Genomic DNA, 16,694 nt, shown 5'->3' with positions numbered 1-16,694 from the left:
ATTAAACAACAAAGGAGGACAGTTTGTAATATTGAAACCTAAACTTACAGCAAAGGTATTAACACTTACAAATACATATGCACCAAGTGACAGCAAGAATCTTGACAAAACAAAAGCTAAAAGAATTGCAAGTAATAAAAAGAAGCACTAAAAATTGGACACTGACCCGCTTACCACAAGATAGGTACAGTAGATAGAAAGTAGAGATATAAAAGATCTAAACATAATGAGACACATCTTCAGGTCTATCTATCACAGCATCCTACATACAATATACTCTCTCTTAAACACAAAATAGTCACAAAAATCTTTTCGTAGTTAAGAAAACATCAGTAGGTCCCATAGAAGAAAACAAAAAGCAAAAGGGCGGGCACCTGGGTGGCTCAGTGGGTTAAGCTGCTGCCTTCGGCTCAGGTCATGATCTCAGGGTCCTGGGATTGAGTCCCGCATCGGGCTCTCTGCTCAGCAGGGAGCCTGCTTCTCCCTCTCACTCTGCCTGCCTCTCTGCCTACTTGTGATCTCGCTCTGTCAAATAAATAAATAAAATCTTTAAAAAAAATTTTTAAAAAATTTAAAAAAAAGCAAAAGGGCATTTCCACCTTGAACAAGAATTTCCAGCCTTGTACAAGAATGATCATAGTGACTCTATTCAAAGTAGTCAAATACGAATGGAGAATGGATAAACAAATACATTGCTGAAGTGCATTATTAGCAGGACACCTGGGTGGCTCAGTTGGTTAAGCATCTGCTTTGGCTCAGGTCATGAAGTCAGAATCCTGGGACATTGGGCTCCTTCCTCAGCTTCTTGCTCTGCTTCTCATTCTGTCTGCCATTCCCCCTGCTTGTGCGCACACATACTCTCTCTGAAATAAATAAAACCTTCATTTTTAAAAAAGTGTAATATTAGCAGTAAAAAGCAATGAACCATTCATACATATGATAATATGGATAAATCTCAAAAATACTATGCTGTATGAGCGAAATTAGATATAAAAATGTCTGTAGCCTTTTATTCCATTTAAATAAATGTATGCAAAATTAACCCATAGTACTAGAACTTCTGGGGGAGGAGGAGAGAGAAAAGGACATGAGGGTCCTTTTTGGAGTGACAGATAATTTCTCCATCTCAATACACATTCAAAATGATGCTTCATTTAAAAGAAAATCTTGGGGGGCGCCTGGGTGGCTCAGTGGGTTAGGCCGCTGCCTTCGGCTCGGGTCATGATCTCGGGGTCCTGGGATCGAGTCCCGCATCGGGCTCTCTGATCAGAAGGGAGCCTGCTTCCTCCTCTCTCTCTCTGCCTGCCTCTCTGCCTACTTGTAATCTCTCTCTATCAAATAAATAAATAAAATCTTTAAAAAAAAAATAAAATAAAATAAAAGAAAATCTTGGGTAAAGGGGGAATATAAACAAATTACAGAGTTCCTAAAAAATTATGATAATGAAAATACACATGTAAGAATCTGTGGAATACATTGAAGACAATGAGCAGAGGACAATTCATAGTCCTAAATGTTTGTTAAAAAATAAAATTCAAGTAAAATTTTTAAATCTTACTGACTTTATTCAGTCATTAATAAGTTGTGCAACGTCCAATCTAGCAGATATTGTTATGACCCAAGTGAGTGGGAACAAGGAAGTACACTGGGCATTTGCTAATTGGTTAAAGCTGGGTTGCTTTTCTTATTGGAGCAAAGGGAAGTCTTGGACCTAGGTCAGGCACTGTATGCTGAGTGAGTACTCACTGATAATTTACCAAAGCCTGCCTTTCCAGGGAGAGAGGAATATAGAAACTTCGGTACTAAATCTTGGTTTGCTGAGGTGGCTTAGCCTGAACAACTTCATCTTGGACCTAACCTGGTTACTTTATCACAGTAAAAGTAATAGTAATAATATTAATTAATAAATCCCAACTCAGAAATGAAAAAAGAACAACAAAGTAAACCAAAGGAAAAAAAAACCAACAACACAGAGAACTAAAGATAAAATTAGAAATATATGAGTTAACAGAAAATCTATACTGAATCAGTATAGATGATGAATTGATGAATCAGTCCTGGACCTTTAGGGGGAAATCCATAAAACTGGTAAGCTACTCGCTAGTTTAATCAAGGAGGAAGAGAAAGCACAAAATATACAAAATAAATGACAAAGGAAAAAGAACTTGATACAGAAGAAATTGAGAAATTCATACGCAACCATTTTACACACTTAGACAAATAAATTTGAAAACTTAGATGAAATGGATTCTTAGGAAAATACAGTTTAAGAAAACCTCATTAGAGATTTTTTTTTAAACTTGGAATACCAGGGTGACTCAGTTAAGTGTACAATTCTTGATCTCAGCTCACGTCTTGATCTCAGGGTCGTGAGTTCAGGACCCACTTTGGGCTCCACGCTGGGCATGAATCCTGCCTAAAATTCTCTCTCTCTCTCTGCCTCATGCCCCTCCCCCACCCTCTGTGTACACAAGCTCAGTCTCTGTCTCAAAAAATCAAAATTTTTTAAAAAATTATTTTCAACTTAATGGAAGAACATTTATCAAGGAGCTAGCCCACAAAACACCAAACCTATGTGATTTCACAAAGGAATTCTGTAAAACCTTTAGAGGCTGTACATTCCAAACACTACATCAATTACTTCACAACATAGAAAATGCAGAAAAACTTTCAGTTTTCTTTTTTACCGACTTTCCTATTTATTTATTTATTTATTTGGCAGAGAGATCACAAGTAGGTAGAGAGGCAAGCAGGGGGATGGGGTAGCAAGCTCCCTGCCGAGCAGAGAGCCCGATGCTGGGCTCAATCCCAGGAGATCACGACTCGAGCCAAAGGCAGAGGCCCAACCCACCAAGCCACCCAGGCGCCCCAGACTTTCAATTTTTATGAAGCAAGAGTGATGGCAATTTCTAAACCTGTTAAAGATGGTACAAAAAATATACAGAATATTAGAGCTCTATTTATGAATATCAATGCAGTATCCTAAATACTGTGCAATCTTTAACACTACATCAAGAAAATATATCCTGATGAAGTGAGGTTTATAGTAGGAATACAAGGATGATTCAGTATTTGGAATACTTGATACAGTTCACCATATTAATGGATCTAAGGAGAAAAATCATTCTCTTTATAGTTGCTGAAAAAGTCTGTGGAAAATTCAGCACCTATTCCTTTAAGAAAACGGGAATGGATAGATCCTTAACATGATTTTCATAAATACATATGCATACATTCACCTAAATCCTAAGACCAGCATCCTAAGATAAACACTAAAATCAGAAACAAAGTAAGGATATGCATTGTCTCTGGTATATGACATTGTACTACAGATAGGAAAAAGTGCAGCTAGGAAAGAGAAAACAATTGTAGGCATAGTAATGGGAAAAGAAATAAAAGTCTCTTTGCAGATGACATGATAGTTCATCTGGAAAGCCCCAGAAAAGCAATGACAAAACTATTTCAAAGTAATTTAGCAAGATTGAAGGTTATAAAATAAATCTTCATGTACTCAGTAACCAGTTACACAATATAATGAGAGAAAATTGTTTTTATAAAGCAAAAAAAAAAAAGTTCCTAAGAATTTGGTTTTAACAATGAAAATCTACATAAAGCAAACTATAAAACATTTCTTAAAGACACAGTATACAATTGGGGAAACATTCCTTGTTTTTGGTTAAGACCTCAACCTCATGAGGTCACTTTCTTCCTGAGTTAATAAATTTAATGAGATCCTAATAATATCAACGATTTTTTTTAAAGGTTTTTATTTATTTATTTATTTGAGAGAGAACATGAGAGAGGAAAAGGTCAGAGGGAGAAGCAGACTCCCCAAGGAGCTGGGAGCCTGATGCGGGACTCGATCCTGGAAGTCCAGGATCATGACCTGAGCCAAAGGCAGCTGCTCAACCAACCGAACCACCCAGGTGCCCAATATCAATGATTTTTGGTGTAGAACTAAACTAGTTAATACTGGAGTTCATTTGGAAAAATAAACATGCAAGAATATCAAAACATTAAGGGGGGAGATCTCTGAGTGGAGTATAGCCCTACCAAATATCGAAATATATTAGGAAGCCTCTAGAATTTGAAAAGCAAGATACTGGCACATGAATAGACCAGTAAAACACTGTTAAGTCCAGATATGGACACAGCTACATATGGAAACCTAGTGCTTTATTGAAGTGGTATTTCAAATCACTAAAACAAAAGGGACATTTTTTTCCCAAAGATTTTATTCATTTATTTTGACAGAGATCACAAGTAGGCAGAGAGGCAGGCAGAGAGAGAGGGGGAATCAGCCTCCCTGCTGAGCAGAGAGCGGGATGCGGGGCTCATCCCAGGACCCTGAGGATCATGACCTGAGCTGAAGGCAACTGAGGCTTTAACCCACTGAGCCACCAAGGTGCCCCCAAAAGGGACATTTTCATAACATGGCAGCTTTAGACAGCTACTTAGGAAAAGATGACGTAGGTCAGTTCTTCACACCATGCATAAGAATAAACTCCCAAGTGGATCAGAGGTCTACATATTAAAAAAATGTACAGACAGCAAAATATCGGTGAACTTTTGCTATACAGTGGTTATAAGAAAAAGTTTTCAATGAGTCAAAATCAAGTTATAATAAAGAAATACTGATAAATTTTACTACTTTTAAAATATTAATTACATGACAACTTTATAAGCAAAATCAAAACTTCCTATATATTACAAAGTTCCTAAATACACAGAACTTTGGGGGGAAAAAAAAACTCAGAGTCCTGGGATCGAGTCCCACATCGGGACTCTCTTCCTGCCTCTCTGCCTACTTGTGACCTCTCTCTGTCAAATAAATAAATAAAATCTTTAAATTTAAAAAAAAAAAAAAAAAAAACCTAAGAGACTAAAAACCCTAAAGAAAAAAGAACAAAAGATCACACATTGCGGGGCACTGGGTGGCTCAGTGGGTTAAAGCCTCTGCCTTTGGCTCAGGTCATGATCCCAGGGTCCTGGGATCAAGCCCCGCATTGGGCTCTCCGCTCAGCAGGAAGCCTGCTTCCCTCTCTCCCTCTGCCTGCCTCTCTGCCTACTTGTGATATCTGTCTGTCAAATAAATAAATAAAATCTTTAAAACACACACACACACACACACACACACACACACATTGCATCAATATACAAAAGAAAAGAAATGGCTCTGTGTAAAACAATAGTGAGCACATGTTGGTTTTTAATACCATTCCTCACTGAAAAGAATGAGAGCTCCTTGGAGAAATGGTTGAAGAGTGTAGATAGAAAATGATCCTGGAATATCTTGATATGCCAGAAAGTAAGTCAACACTTAATAGGCAATGATGGGAGCATGTCACAGGGATGTAGCAGCCAGTTTGAGGGAATCCAAGTAGCTGAATATGGGATGTTTTGAGCCCCAAAATAATTGAGGTCAGTGATGGATTATAAAGCATTGGGGTGAAAAAGAGGTATGAATTCATACTGATAATAAAAGTAGATAGGTAGACAAATACATGAGGATGGTGGAAGAATTTTGTGCTGACTGGTAAAAGAGTACTAGAATTACAGAATTATTTTGTAGCCATCATAGTAATGTTTGGTTTGGCAGGAGTTACTGGATCCTAACTTTAGGGGTGGGGTGGAATGAGATTTCAATGAGAAACAATATTTGCACATTTTAAAATATGTCTGCAAGATTTCTCATTAGTTGTAAGGAGAAATATAGTAAGTGTACAGTGGAAAACTGGAAAGCGTCTTGAAATAATGATTAAAATTAACACCAGCAGAGAGGGCCGCATAGTTATCTTATGCCTCTGGATGTAATGTTCTGAGAAGGTTATCTCACTTATATAGCATTATGGGGATATAACTTGATCTAATGCAGAAACAGGAGGAGCATCAAATGAGAAACATTCTATTAGGAAGGTGGAGAGAGAGCCTGCATTATTCAGAAGTAATCTTCCAGATTAAAAGAAGCTAAGGACACAAATAGGACATGGCATCCTGGATGGAATGGAAAAAGGCTATATAAGGACATTATTGGTCCATTGGACTATGGATGGTAAATTGGGGGAGAGTATCACATTAATGTTAAATTTCTTGAAACTGTTAACTCTGTGGTAGTTATCAGAGAACAATTTTATTTTTAGAAAATTCGTACTGAATTTGGGGTGGACAAATAGATATTAATTATATACCTTACTCTCAAACGGCTTAGCAAAATGGCTATGTATATAGAGAGAAGAATAAGACAAATGAGGCAAAATGTTAATAATTAGCAAATCTCAGTGGAGTACACAGGATTTCATTGTACTATTGTCCAGTTTCCCTAGAAATTTGAAGTTCGTTCCAAGTACAAAGTTTAAAAAAAAAAACTACACTGACATACCATTTTTCATCTGTTACATTGGCAGAAATAATCTCACTGTTGCTTATGCAAATGCAAAATGGTAAAATTTCTATGGAGGAAAATTTGGTAATACCTAAATAAATTATATGCACATTCACTCTTCGACCCAAAGAATATACTGTGAAAGTATACCTCTGGCAGTAAATGTATATGTATACATAAATGCGTAAGTTTGTTCATTGAGGCAGTGCTTATAACAGCAAAACACTGATGTTTTGTCTGTCCAAAGGAGATTGATTGAGTAAACACACACACAGCAGAGTACTGTACCGCTGAAAAAAGAATGAAGAGAAGATGTCTCTGCACTGAAATGGAACAATTTCTAGGATATATTTCTGAATTACTAAAAGCCAAGGACAGAGGAATTTAGTGCGTGGCCTTTTCTGTAAGAAAGAAGAAGAAAATAAATACACCTTTTTACCTTTTCAAAATATACACATACAAAAGGGTGAACCAGAAAGCAATAAAGTTAGTTACTTGCCTGCAAAGGTAGATGGTGAGGTAGGAGATTTTTTCCAAGTTGGAACTTTTTATAGTTCTTTATATTTGGAAGCAGAACAGTGTTTTAGACAGGCCCCAGAAATGAAATTATTTCAGTAAGGATGGCAGGGAAGACTAAAAACCAAACTCCGTTTATTTCAAATCAGTAACATAACCACAGTAAAGGAGGGAGAAATAAACAATCCAAGCAACTCTTAAACTCAATACTCTGACCATTAATTTAAGGAGATGGGACTACAAAGAAATTCTGGACTCGTAAGTTTGTTTTTCGCAGCAGTATGGATGTAATCCTGCAACTACTAAAATGTATGGAAGGATTGAGCAAATGAGTATGTGTAATTTGGGTGGAAGCCAGGGTTTTCACTGTGGAGGATGAGAGCTCCAAATACAGATGTGGGAAGATAAGGGAAAGCCCTAAAAGATGGATTGGAATTGGATTAAAAATTGTGAACTCGTGATTTCCTAAGATAGCATACATGTATGTATATATTCCAGTTCCATCTACTAAAGGACCCAGAGACAGAGACTTCAATAGTGCTGAGCACATGGAGTACCCACATCTTTATTTCTATTTATTTATAGCCCCCACTAAAAGAAACTGGGGCTCTCTGAAGAAATGGTTGACTCTAGGGTTGGGACAGGAAAATGAGTGTCAGATAAACCTGGAATATCTTGTTATGCCAGAAAGTAAGGAGTTGCTCAAACAATGATACAAGCCTGTCAGAATGACATGACTCAGCTGGATGGGCTCCCATTGGCTAAATCTGGAACAGTTGAAGCTCCAGAAAACTAAGGACTATAATGAATTATAGGCCACTGAAAAGTAGGAATTCATGAGTGAATACCCATAATAAGAGAAAAAAGAAGGATCTTCCCTACAGAGGAATGCCAACTGAGAATATGGAAGAAATTCTGAGGCTGGCAAATCCCAGTTACAGATTGGGCAAGATCCTCTTTGGATGCTAAATCTGCAGTGAAATTTGGATGAACAGCATTTGTATAGACTTTAAGTATCTCTCCATAGATTGCTTATTAAAAGAGGGAAAATAGTAAGGCTGCAGTGGAAAACCAGACCACACCTAGACCAGGTCTTCAAACTTCTCATCACTGATAAGACGCAGGTGGAAATCCCATCACCTGACTTTGCTACCCTGAGAGACATTGTCAACTGGAGACGTCCAACAGGAGAGAAAACCTCACATAAACCTGAAAGAAGGAAATCTGTGTGGAAGAACTCCATATTATTTGTGTGGATGCACAGCTGTCAAGGAGAGGGAACCTAACTCCCCACTTCACAAGTGTAGACTTCACAAAGTCGCTTCCGAAAAGTATAGTGTGTAGAGGGGTTAGGAGTAATTTTATTTTAACAAAAAAACCTGAAAAATACAGCTTCAGGTAGAGGTGATCAAGGTCAATACCAACAGGGATAAGTCATGTTAGTAGTAGGTTTCCTTATATGATTTGATGAAAAGGGTACTTCTCAGTACCGCTGATCTTTTTTCCAGAAAACCACCCTGGCCTGATCCTGGGGAAACCATGAGACAAATCTCAGGAGAGGATCATTGAACAAAATACCTGACCAGGGACTCCTCAAAACCTTCAAGGTCATCAAAAACCAGGAAAGGAAAACCTGGAAAATTGTCACAGCCAAGAGGAGCTTTAGGGGACACGGGAACTAAATGTTACTTGAGGCTTGGAAAAGAAATAGAACATTAAGTAAAAATGAAGGAAATGAAAAAATAGTTCACATTTTCTAAAGTTTTATATAAATGGAGTCCTACAGCATGTGCTCTTGTCTGGTTTTTCGCTCAGTGTAATTATTTTGAGACTTATCCATGTCATGTATATCAGCTCATTCCTTTTTTTTTTTTTTTTTTAAAGTTTTTATTTTTTTATTTGACAGAGAGAAATCACAAGTAGATGGAGAGGCAGGCAGAGGGAGAAGGAGGGAAGCAGGCTCCCTGCCGAGCAGAGAGCCCGATGCGGGACTCGATCCCAGGACCCTGAGATCATGACCTGAGCCGAAGGCAGTGGCTTAACCCACTGAGCCACCCAGGCGCCCAGCTCATTCCTTTTTATTGCTGAGCAGCAATATGGAATCACTATGTGGATATGCCATAATTTGTTTACTCATTTGCCTGTTGATATTTGGATTGTTTCCAATTTTGAGCCAGTACGACCATGTCTGTGTGTGGATGTATCTTTTCATTTATTTTCGGTAAATAGGAACGAAATGGGTGATAGGTGGCATATATTTAACATTTTAACAAACTGCCTCTTTTACAAAATACTTTTGTACTATTTTACTTTCCCATCTGCAGTGTTTGAGAGTTCTGTTTGCTGCATAGACCATAGAGGGTTGGTATTTTTGTTTTTGTTTTTAATTTGGGGCAATCTAATAGATGTACAAGAGTGTCTCGTGGTTTTAATTTGCATTTTCCTAATGACCAGTGCTCTTGAGCATCTTTTCCTGACTTTGTTTACCATCCATATATCTGTGAGTAGTTTATTATTGTGTTGTATCTGTTTTTTTAATTGGACTGTTTCAGTTGTTGAGTTTGGGTAATTCTTGGTATATCCTAGATACCAATCCTTTATCAGACATGTGATTTGCAAATAACTATTCTCCAGTCTGTGTCTTGCCTTATTCTTTTAATAGTATATTTCAAAGACCAGTTTTTAATTTTGATAAAGTTCAAATTGTCAACATTTTTCATTTATGTATCATACTTCCGATGTCATATCTAAAAATTTTATGCCTACCTAAGGTCATGAAGATTCTTTCCATTTTTTTTTTCTAGAAGTTTTATAGTTTCAGTTCTTTTAGGTTGGTGATCCATTTTGAGTTAATTTTTGTAGATGACGTGAAGTATAGATAAGAATTGGGTTTTCTTTTTGTTTTTTTTAATTTTGTAATCTATTTAATATTTTAATTTCATCATGTATTTAATTTTGTAATCTATTCAATCCAGCACATTTTGTTGAAAAGACTATCTTTTTTTCCACCAGATTACCTTTTCTCTTTTTTTCTTTAATTTTTTTAATTGGATGTGGTTGACACAATGTTAACATTGGTTTCAGGTGTACAACATAGAGATTATCTTGCCCCTTCTGTTTTTATACTTCAAGATTTTGTTCAGGGATGGTGTTCTGTTCTTACATCCCTGAAGAATTTCATTTTTTTTTTTTAAGATTTTATTTATTTATTTATTTATTTATTTGACAGACAGAGATCATAAGTAGGCAGAGAGGCAGGCAGAGAGAGAGAGAGGAGGAAGCAGGCTTCCTGCAGAGCAGAGAGCCCGACGTGGGGCTCGATCCCAGGACCCTGGGATCATGACCCGAGCCGAAGGCAGAGGCTTTAACCCACTGAGCCACCCAGGCGCCCCGAATTTCATTTTTTTTCTTAAAGTTTTTTTTAATTTATTTATGAGAGTGCGTGTGCATGAGCAGGGGGGAGGGGCAAAGGGAGAAGTCGACTCCCCACAGAAAAGGAGCCTGATGGAGGGCTCTGTCCCAGGACCTCAGGATAATGATGACCTGAGCCAAAGGCAGATGTTTAACCAATGGAGCTACTCAGGTGCCCCATTGATTTTATTTTTGAAGGTTTTGTTTTGTTTTGTCTTTTGCTCCTTTTATTGCTTCTGTTTCCTTATAGGTTGTTTTTTCCTGAAGATTTGTTTTGGTCTTTCACATTCTCAGAGGCCTTTGTTTTATTTTAAGATTTTATTTATTCATTTGAGAGGAGCACGGGCAGAGGGAGAGGGAGAAGCAGGCTTCCCGCTGAGCAGAGAGCCCAATGCAGGGCTCGATCCCAGGACCCTGGGATCATGACCTGAACCTCAGGCAGAGGCTTTAACCCACTGAGCCACCCAGGTGCCCCTCAGAGGCTTGTCTTAAATGATTGGTGATCCTTGCCTATCCTTGCCTATCCTCTTATAGCTTAGTTCAGTCACTAAGCTGCTGATTGTACTGAATGAACCTGAGGTTGGACTTTTTAAGGAATAGGATTCACTGTGGTGATTGGTCCCTTTTTAAATCTTGAGTGGTTTGCACTGATGCTATGATCTGTTTAAATGTGTTTTTCTTTTTCTCGTGTTCTATTTGTTTTTAGTGTTATTGCAGAATTCTCAACCAGTCTTTCATTCAGCATCTCCATATTCTCTCCTCTGAGAATTCATATTAGACATTTATTAGATCTTTACATTTTATGCCCTTTTAACCTCTTTTTTATATTTCTGTTTTTCTTTGCTGTGTTTTGGTTGTTTTGTTAATCTTCCATTTCCTTATTTCTTTTTTAGCCATGTTTGATCTATCCATTGAGGTGTTTTGGTGGGGGATGTTTTTTCCATTACAGCAGTTATATTTTTCATTCATAGAAGTTATATTTGATTCTTTTTAGGTCTGTCTGATGACTTTTATTCTTTTCTTCATTTTTTAATAATAATTTTCCTTTTTTCAGAATTCTTTCTTTCTTTTTTTCTTAAGATTTTTTTCTTTAAAATTTTATTTATTTATTTGACACAGAGAGAGAGAGAGATCACAAGTAGGCAGAGAAGCAGGCAAAGAGAAAGGAAGAAGCAGGCTCCCCGCTGAGCAGAGAGCCTGAAACGTGGCTCGATCACAGGACCCTAGGATTACAACCCAAGGCGAAGGCAGAGGCTTTAATCCACTGAGCCACCCAGGCGCCCCTAAGATTTTTATTTAATTGAGAGATTGAGAGATCATGAGGGGGGAGAGGGTTCCAGGGAGAAGCAGACTCCCTGCCGAGCAGGGAGCCCAATTGAGGACTCAATCCTGAGACTCCAGGATCATGACCTGAGCCTAAGGCAGTTGCTCAACCTACTGAGCCACCCAGGGGCCCAAGATTTATTTATTTCGGAGAGAGAAGAGAGCATGCACACACGTGTGTGGTGGGAGAGGGGCGGGGGTGGCATAGAGGGAGAGGAAAGAGAATCTCAAGCGGACTCCCTGCTGAATGAGAAACCCAGTGTAGGTCTCATCCACAACCATAAGATCATGACCTGAGCCAAAATCAAGAGTCAGTCACTTAACAGACTAAGCCACCCAAGTGCCCCTTTTTATTTCATCTTAAACAGTTTTTGGGACCCCTGGGTGGCTCAGTCAGTTAAGTATCTGCTTTCGGCTCAGGTCGTAATCCTAGGGTCCTGGAATCAACCCCCTCATTAGGCTCTCTGTTTAGCTGTGAGCCTCTTCTCCGTCTCACTCTTTCCTCCTCCCTCTCTCTGTCAAGTAAGTAAATCTTGGAAAAAAAAAAAAAAACAGTTCTTGAATAGTTCTTTTATACTCTGTCTAGCAATTTCTGTGCCTACTTGGAATTCCTAATCTATTTCTACTGACACTTGTGATTGATTGCTTATTATATGTTTGATTCTTGATTGTGTACTCATACTTGGTCAAATCTGTGGGAATGCTAAAAGGCCTGAGTTGTAGGTGATTATTTCTTGCAATGATTTAGGATGCTTTTGCTGGGTTTCATGGGGCACTAGTGGCCAGAAACTACTTTAATGTCTTGAGCTGGGGATTCACTGACCATCTAGGGTAGTGTAAGTTATATCCTCAGAGGTACAGGAGAGCAGGCCTGTGATTATAAAATCCCAGAGTAGCCTCTCCACCCAGAACATGGGCAGAAAAGACTCATTTGTAGGTCCTCTTTTGCATGTAGTCAGATGTTTTATTGAAGTCGCAGCCCCCTTAGGGATTTTGGTCTCATTCAGGTTTTCCAATTAAGTTCCCCTGCAGTAAATGGTAAGTTTAACATAGAGTAAGTTGATTATAGCTCATATGTATAGTTCATTAGTATTCTTTCCTAATCTAAGAAAAATATACTCAAGGAACACCACTTCCCAAGTAGAATGTAGCTCCCCACCTAGTGTGTCCTGGATTTGTCAAGTTAATTCATCCCTGCAATGCTTGGGATATAGTCAGAGGCCTCAGACTAGGTACATTCAGGGGCTTATAACCCTTGCATTGTATAGCTGATCATTTTCTTTGTGTGCTGGAACTATGGAAGAGACTGCATATTCTATATCCCTCTTAAATTACCATAATGTTCATAAGCATATTAAAGGTTTAAAGAGGCCTTAAGGGGCACCTGGGTGGCTCAGTGTTAGGTTAAAGGCTCTGCCTTTGGCTCAGGTCATGATCCTAGGGTCCTGGGATCAAGCCCCACATTGGGCTCTCGGCTCAGCAGGGAGCCTGCTTCCTCCTCTTTCTCTGCCTGCTTCTCTGCCTGCTTGTGATCTCTGTCAAATAAATAAATATTCTTCTAATAAATAAATAGGCCATGAAATAAGGAAAATTTTCCAAATGTATTTGACCATAATACTTTATTTTTAATACTTTTTTTTTTTAAACGTTAACAGCCTATAATGTTGATACCAAGATGTTTATCATTGTTGACTCCCTGAAACTATAAGGTTATATTCGCTGGCAAGTAGAGTCCGAATAAGATACTCTGCACTGACATTTAGGGGTCAGTAAATATGCATTGGCTGCTAACTGGGCTGGCTGTAAAGTGGACTACCTTCTATGACAACTTTGGGTATAAAAGATCCATCTCTGCATGGATGTGAGCTGTGTGAATCTACTAGAACTTAAAATTCTAGCCAGTGTTTATTAAGTGTGCATTCCAGACACTGTGATAAATATTTCATAATGTCTTTCCATTCCCTTCAGGAAAAAAGAATGTATCACTTCTTTGCCCTGGCCTTCAAGGGTTCTCATGATGTGGCCTCTTTATCGTCCTGCAACCCCATCTTATAAACCTTTCACACGACACAAGCCACACTGGCCTTTCAGTGTGCCACATATGTTCCAACCTTGTTCTTGTTCTTTGCTCTGCCTAGAATATCCCAGCACCAAATATTCAATTGACTGCCTTTTTTGGCATCAGGGTCTTATCTCACCAAGGCCTTTCCTCACCCCTGAATCTTAGCTGACCACTCCTGCCTCAGTTTGACTCTGACTTCACGTGGCCTTGCTTGGATTCCTCCCTGCCAGTAGACTCGTAGCCTGTGTGAAAAGCATGAGTCTTGTCTGCTTTATTACACGACTCTGTCTTTAGCTTCTGCCACTGTGAAACACACAAATGCTTGGTAAACAGTTGTTGAATGTTGAGTGAATAGGGAAAGAAGCTCATAACTTGTTTCACAGCTGAGTTCACAGCCAATGAATGGCAGAGCCACAACCCAAACCTAGGGCTATCCGAATTCTGTGCTGTTAGCACCACCCCTCACTCTAACAAGGACTATTCCATTCCTTACCACCTTATCAGTTAAAAATGTTGCTAGACTTTCTTTTGGCATTTCCCTCAGAATCTTACTCTTGAAATCTGGTGGTAGCAGATTTTGATTCTTTGAAAGTACATATGATTTTTTTTTAAATACCTGCAAGTTATTCTGTGAGGTAATCAAGCTAGGGAAAACTATTGAGGGAAATGGAATTACAAAGTAGCCACATACAATACGGTTTTCTTCTTAAAACTGGATCTAAAAGAGAGTTCTAAAAGAAGGATACTAGAAGAAGAGGCCTTCTTAAAAGAAAGTATTCATTTGGGTATAAAATATTTCCATTGTGTGGATTAAGAAACTGATTGGGTCACTTTCATAGTGACACCTGATACATGGGAAAATCAGTTTCCCATATCTGTGTACCTAAAAATAATTGCTCAGTAGCTCAGTATCTCAAACTTAAAGATGCATTTGCTTGGTTTTATTTTTGTCAGGCTTTGAATAACAGATTTCAGCTTTGTTATTGGTCATAGTAGAAAGTTAAACCAGCCTGGAAAGAAACTGAGCAAAAAGTGTAAAATGATACCCAAAAAATACTAAGTGAAGCAAAAGAATAAGGATAGGTGCCAAACTCTAAAGATTGTTTGGTTGATACTTGGCCCTCTAGTTGTAACTCGCTGTGTATGTTTATGTCGTATTTTTTTTGAAGTTTTCTTTTGTTGCCTGTGTTGCTCCTATTTCCTTATAGATTATTGTTTCCTGAAGATTTTGTTTCTCTTTATTTTCCTGTTTTCTTTCTGCTTTCTTCTCACTAATCTCAAAGTTTTACGGTATATTATTATATTATTGTAGATATCTACAGTTCCAGAGCAGAAAGGCAAATTGAGAAATCATTTTTCTGTTTATTATGTGTATTTCACCACAATTTTAAAAAAAAAAAAGACAAACCGTCTAACCTACCCTTTTTTTTTTAAGATTTTTTTTTAAATTTATTTGACAGAGATCACAAGTAGGTAGAGAGGCAGGCAGAGGGGCGGGGAAGCAGGCTCCCCGCCGAGCAGAGAGCCCAACACAGGGCTCGATCCCAGGACCCTCAGATCACAACCCGAGCCAAAGGCAGAGGCTTACCCCACTGAGCCACCCAGGCGCCCCTAACCTACTCTTTTTTATAGAGAAGTGACCCACCTAGTTTATGGCAAAGCTTAAATTATATGGTGATCTTCTGATCCTACTCAGTGTTCTTGCTTGTCACCATTGAAGTTCTTGTTTGTTAACATGGTAGCTAATGAAGTTGCACCTTATAGAAAGGGAAGCCTCTGTTTTGAAACAAGCGTTTCATTACAAAATAAAATTATCATTTCTGGGAGCTAGATCTTCATTTTTCAGATGCCACTTAACACAATTTGAACTAAGTTAATTGAGGGGGGAGGGGGCATATTCTTTCTGTGTCATGGATCACTGATTTCTTCTACTTTCAAGACCGAACATTCTTCACGCTCTGAAAGGAAAAGGAGAGACTCATTCGGGATGTTTGACGGTTATGATAGCTGCAGTGAGGACACGAGTAGCAGCTCCAGCTCTGAGGAGAGTGAAGAAGAAGTTGCTCCTTTACCTTCGAACCTCCCAATCATCAAAAACAATGGACAAGTGTACACGTACCCAGATGGTAAATCTGGCATGGGTGAGTATTTCCAGCCTTCCAATGTTACTCAGCTTCATGATGGGGGGTTATGTTCTAGTTTGACTTTTTTCCCTTCCTTAGAATTTTTCAAGGAAAAAAGAAACACAGTCTGAAGCTTATAGTTGTAGATGAGACCCTAGATTTCGGTTTGAACTCTTTATCTTGCCTACCTGCCGTATTCTGGCCGAAGGCAAGGAGAACAAAATAAAAACAAAAGGCTATTGAGAAACATAATGTGGACATGAATTCAGTCTTCAGGTAGTAAATCCCCGTGTAACTGAAAGTGTGTAGGATCATAGGCTTGTAGAGTTAACAGACGCTTGCAAGGTAAAGTCTCGCTTCTCTACAGAAATTCCTCATGGGATGTTTTCTGTTAACACTTCCAGTGATAATGTATCTGTGATTACCAGAATATCCTTTATATTGCACCAAAATTATCCGTGCTCTGGATTTTGTTGTTGAGTCTTAATTTTGCCTTTTAGAGCTACACGAATAATTCTAATCCTTGTTACAGTGGTCTCCTTTCCCACTAGAACACTCTGAGTAACTCTAGTTGCTTCAGTGATTTCTCGTAATATTACAGTGTATTTTAATTCATCGGTATGTCCTGCTCACCATCTTCTAGGCATACTTCGAATTAGTGGTAATGGGGTAACAGCCTGTCCTGCCTTGCCTAAGACTGTCCTCTTTTTAGGATTGGAAGTCCTCTACCCTAGAAAGCATCTCAAGCAAATGTTTGGTCACTTATGTAATTAGGACAGAAGGTAGTTACGCCTTCATCTCCCTTTCTCAGGACTGTGTTTCCACTCATGCCCCAGAATTGCTCTAGCTTTTTTTTTTTTTTTTTTTTTTTTTTTTT

General features: G+C 38.5%; 1 protein-coding gene across 6 annotated transcripts in view; it reads left to right on the top strand.

The window, feature by feature from the left end:
• The window catches only part of MBTD1 (mbt domain containing 1), a 68,856-nt gene that overhangs the window by 10,810 nt on the left and 41,352 nt on the right, over positions 1–16,694 (top strand). For all 6 annotated transcript variants that reach the window (XM_059381154.1, XM_059381155.1, XM_059381151.1 and 3 more), the window contains one exon: positions 15,634–15,835. In XM_059381154.1, the coding sequence (XP_059237137.1) occupies positions 15,682–15,835 (154 nt within the window). In that variant the 5' untranslated portion in view covers positions 15,634–15,681. The remainder of the gene's footprint in view (positions 1–15,633; positions 15,836–16,694) is intronic.

Source organism: Mustela nigripes, chromosome 16 (genome assembly GCF_022355385.1).
Source record: "Mustela nigripes isolate SB6536 chromosome 16, MUSNIG.SB6536, whole genome shotgun sequence".
NCBI lineage: Eukaryota > Metazoa > Chordata > Mammalia > Carnivora > Mustelidae > Mustela > Mustela nigripes.
Note: the sequence above shows the minus strand (reverse complement) of the source record. Positions and strands in the feature narration are given on the sequence as shown.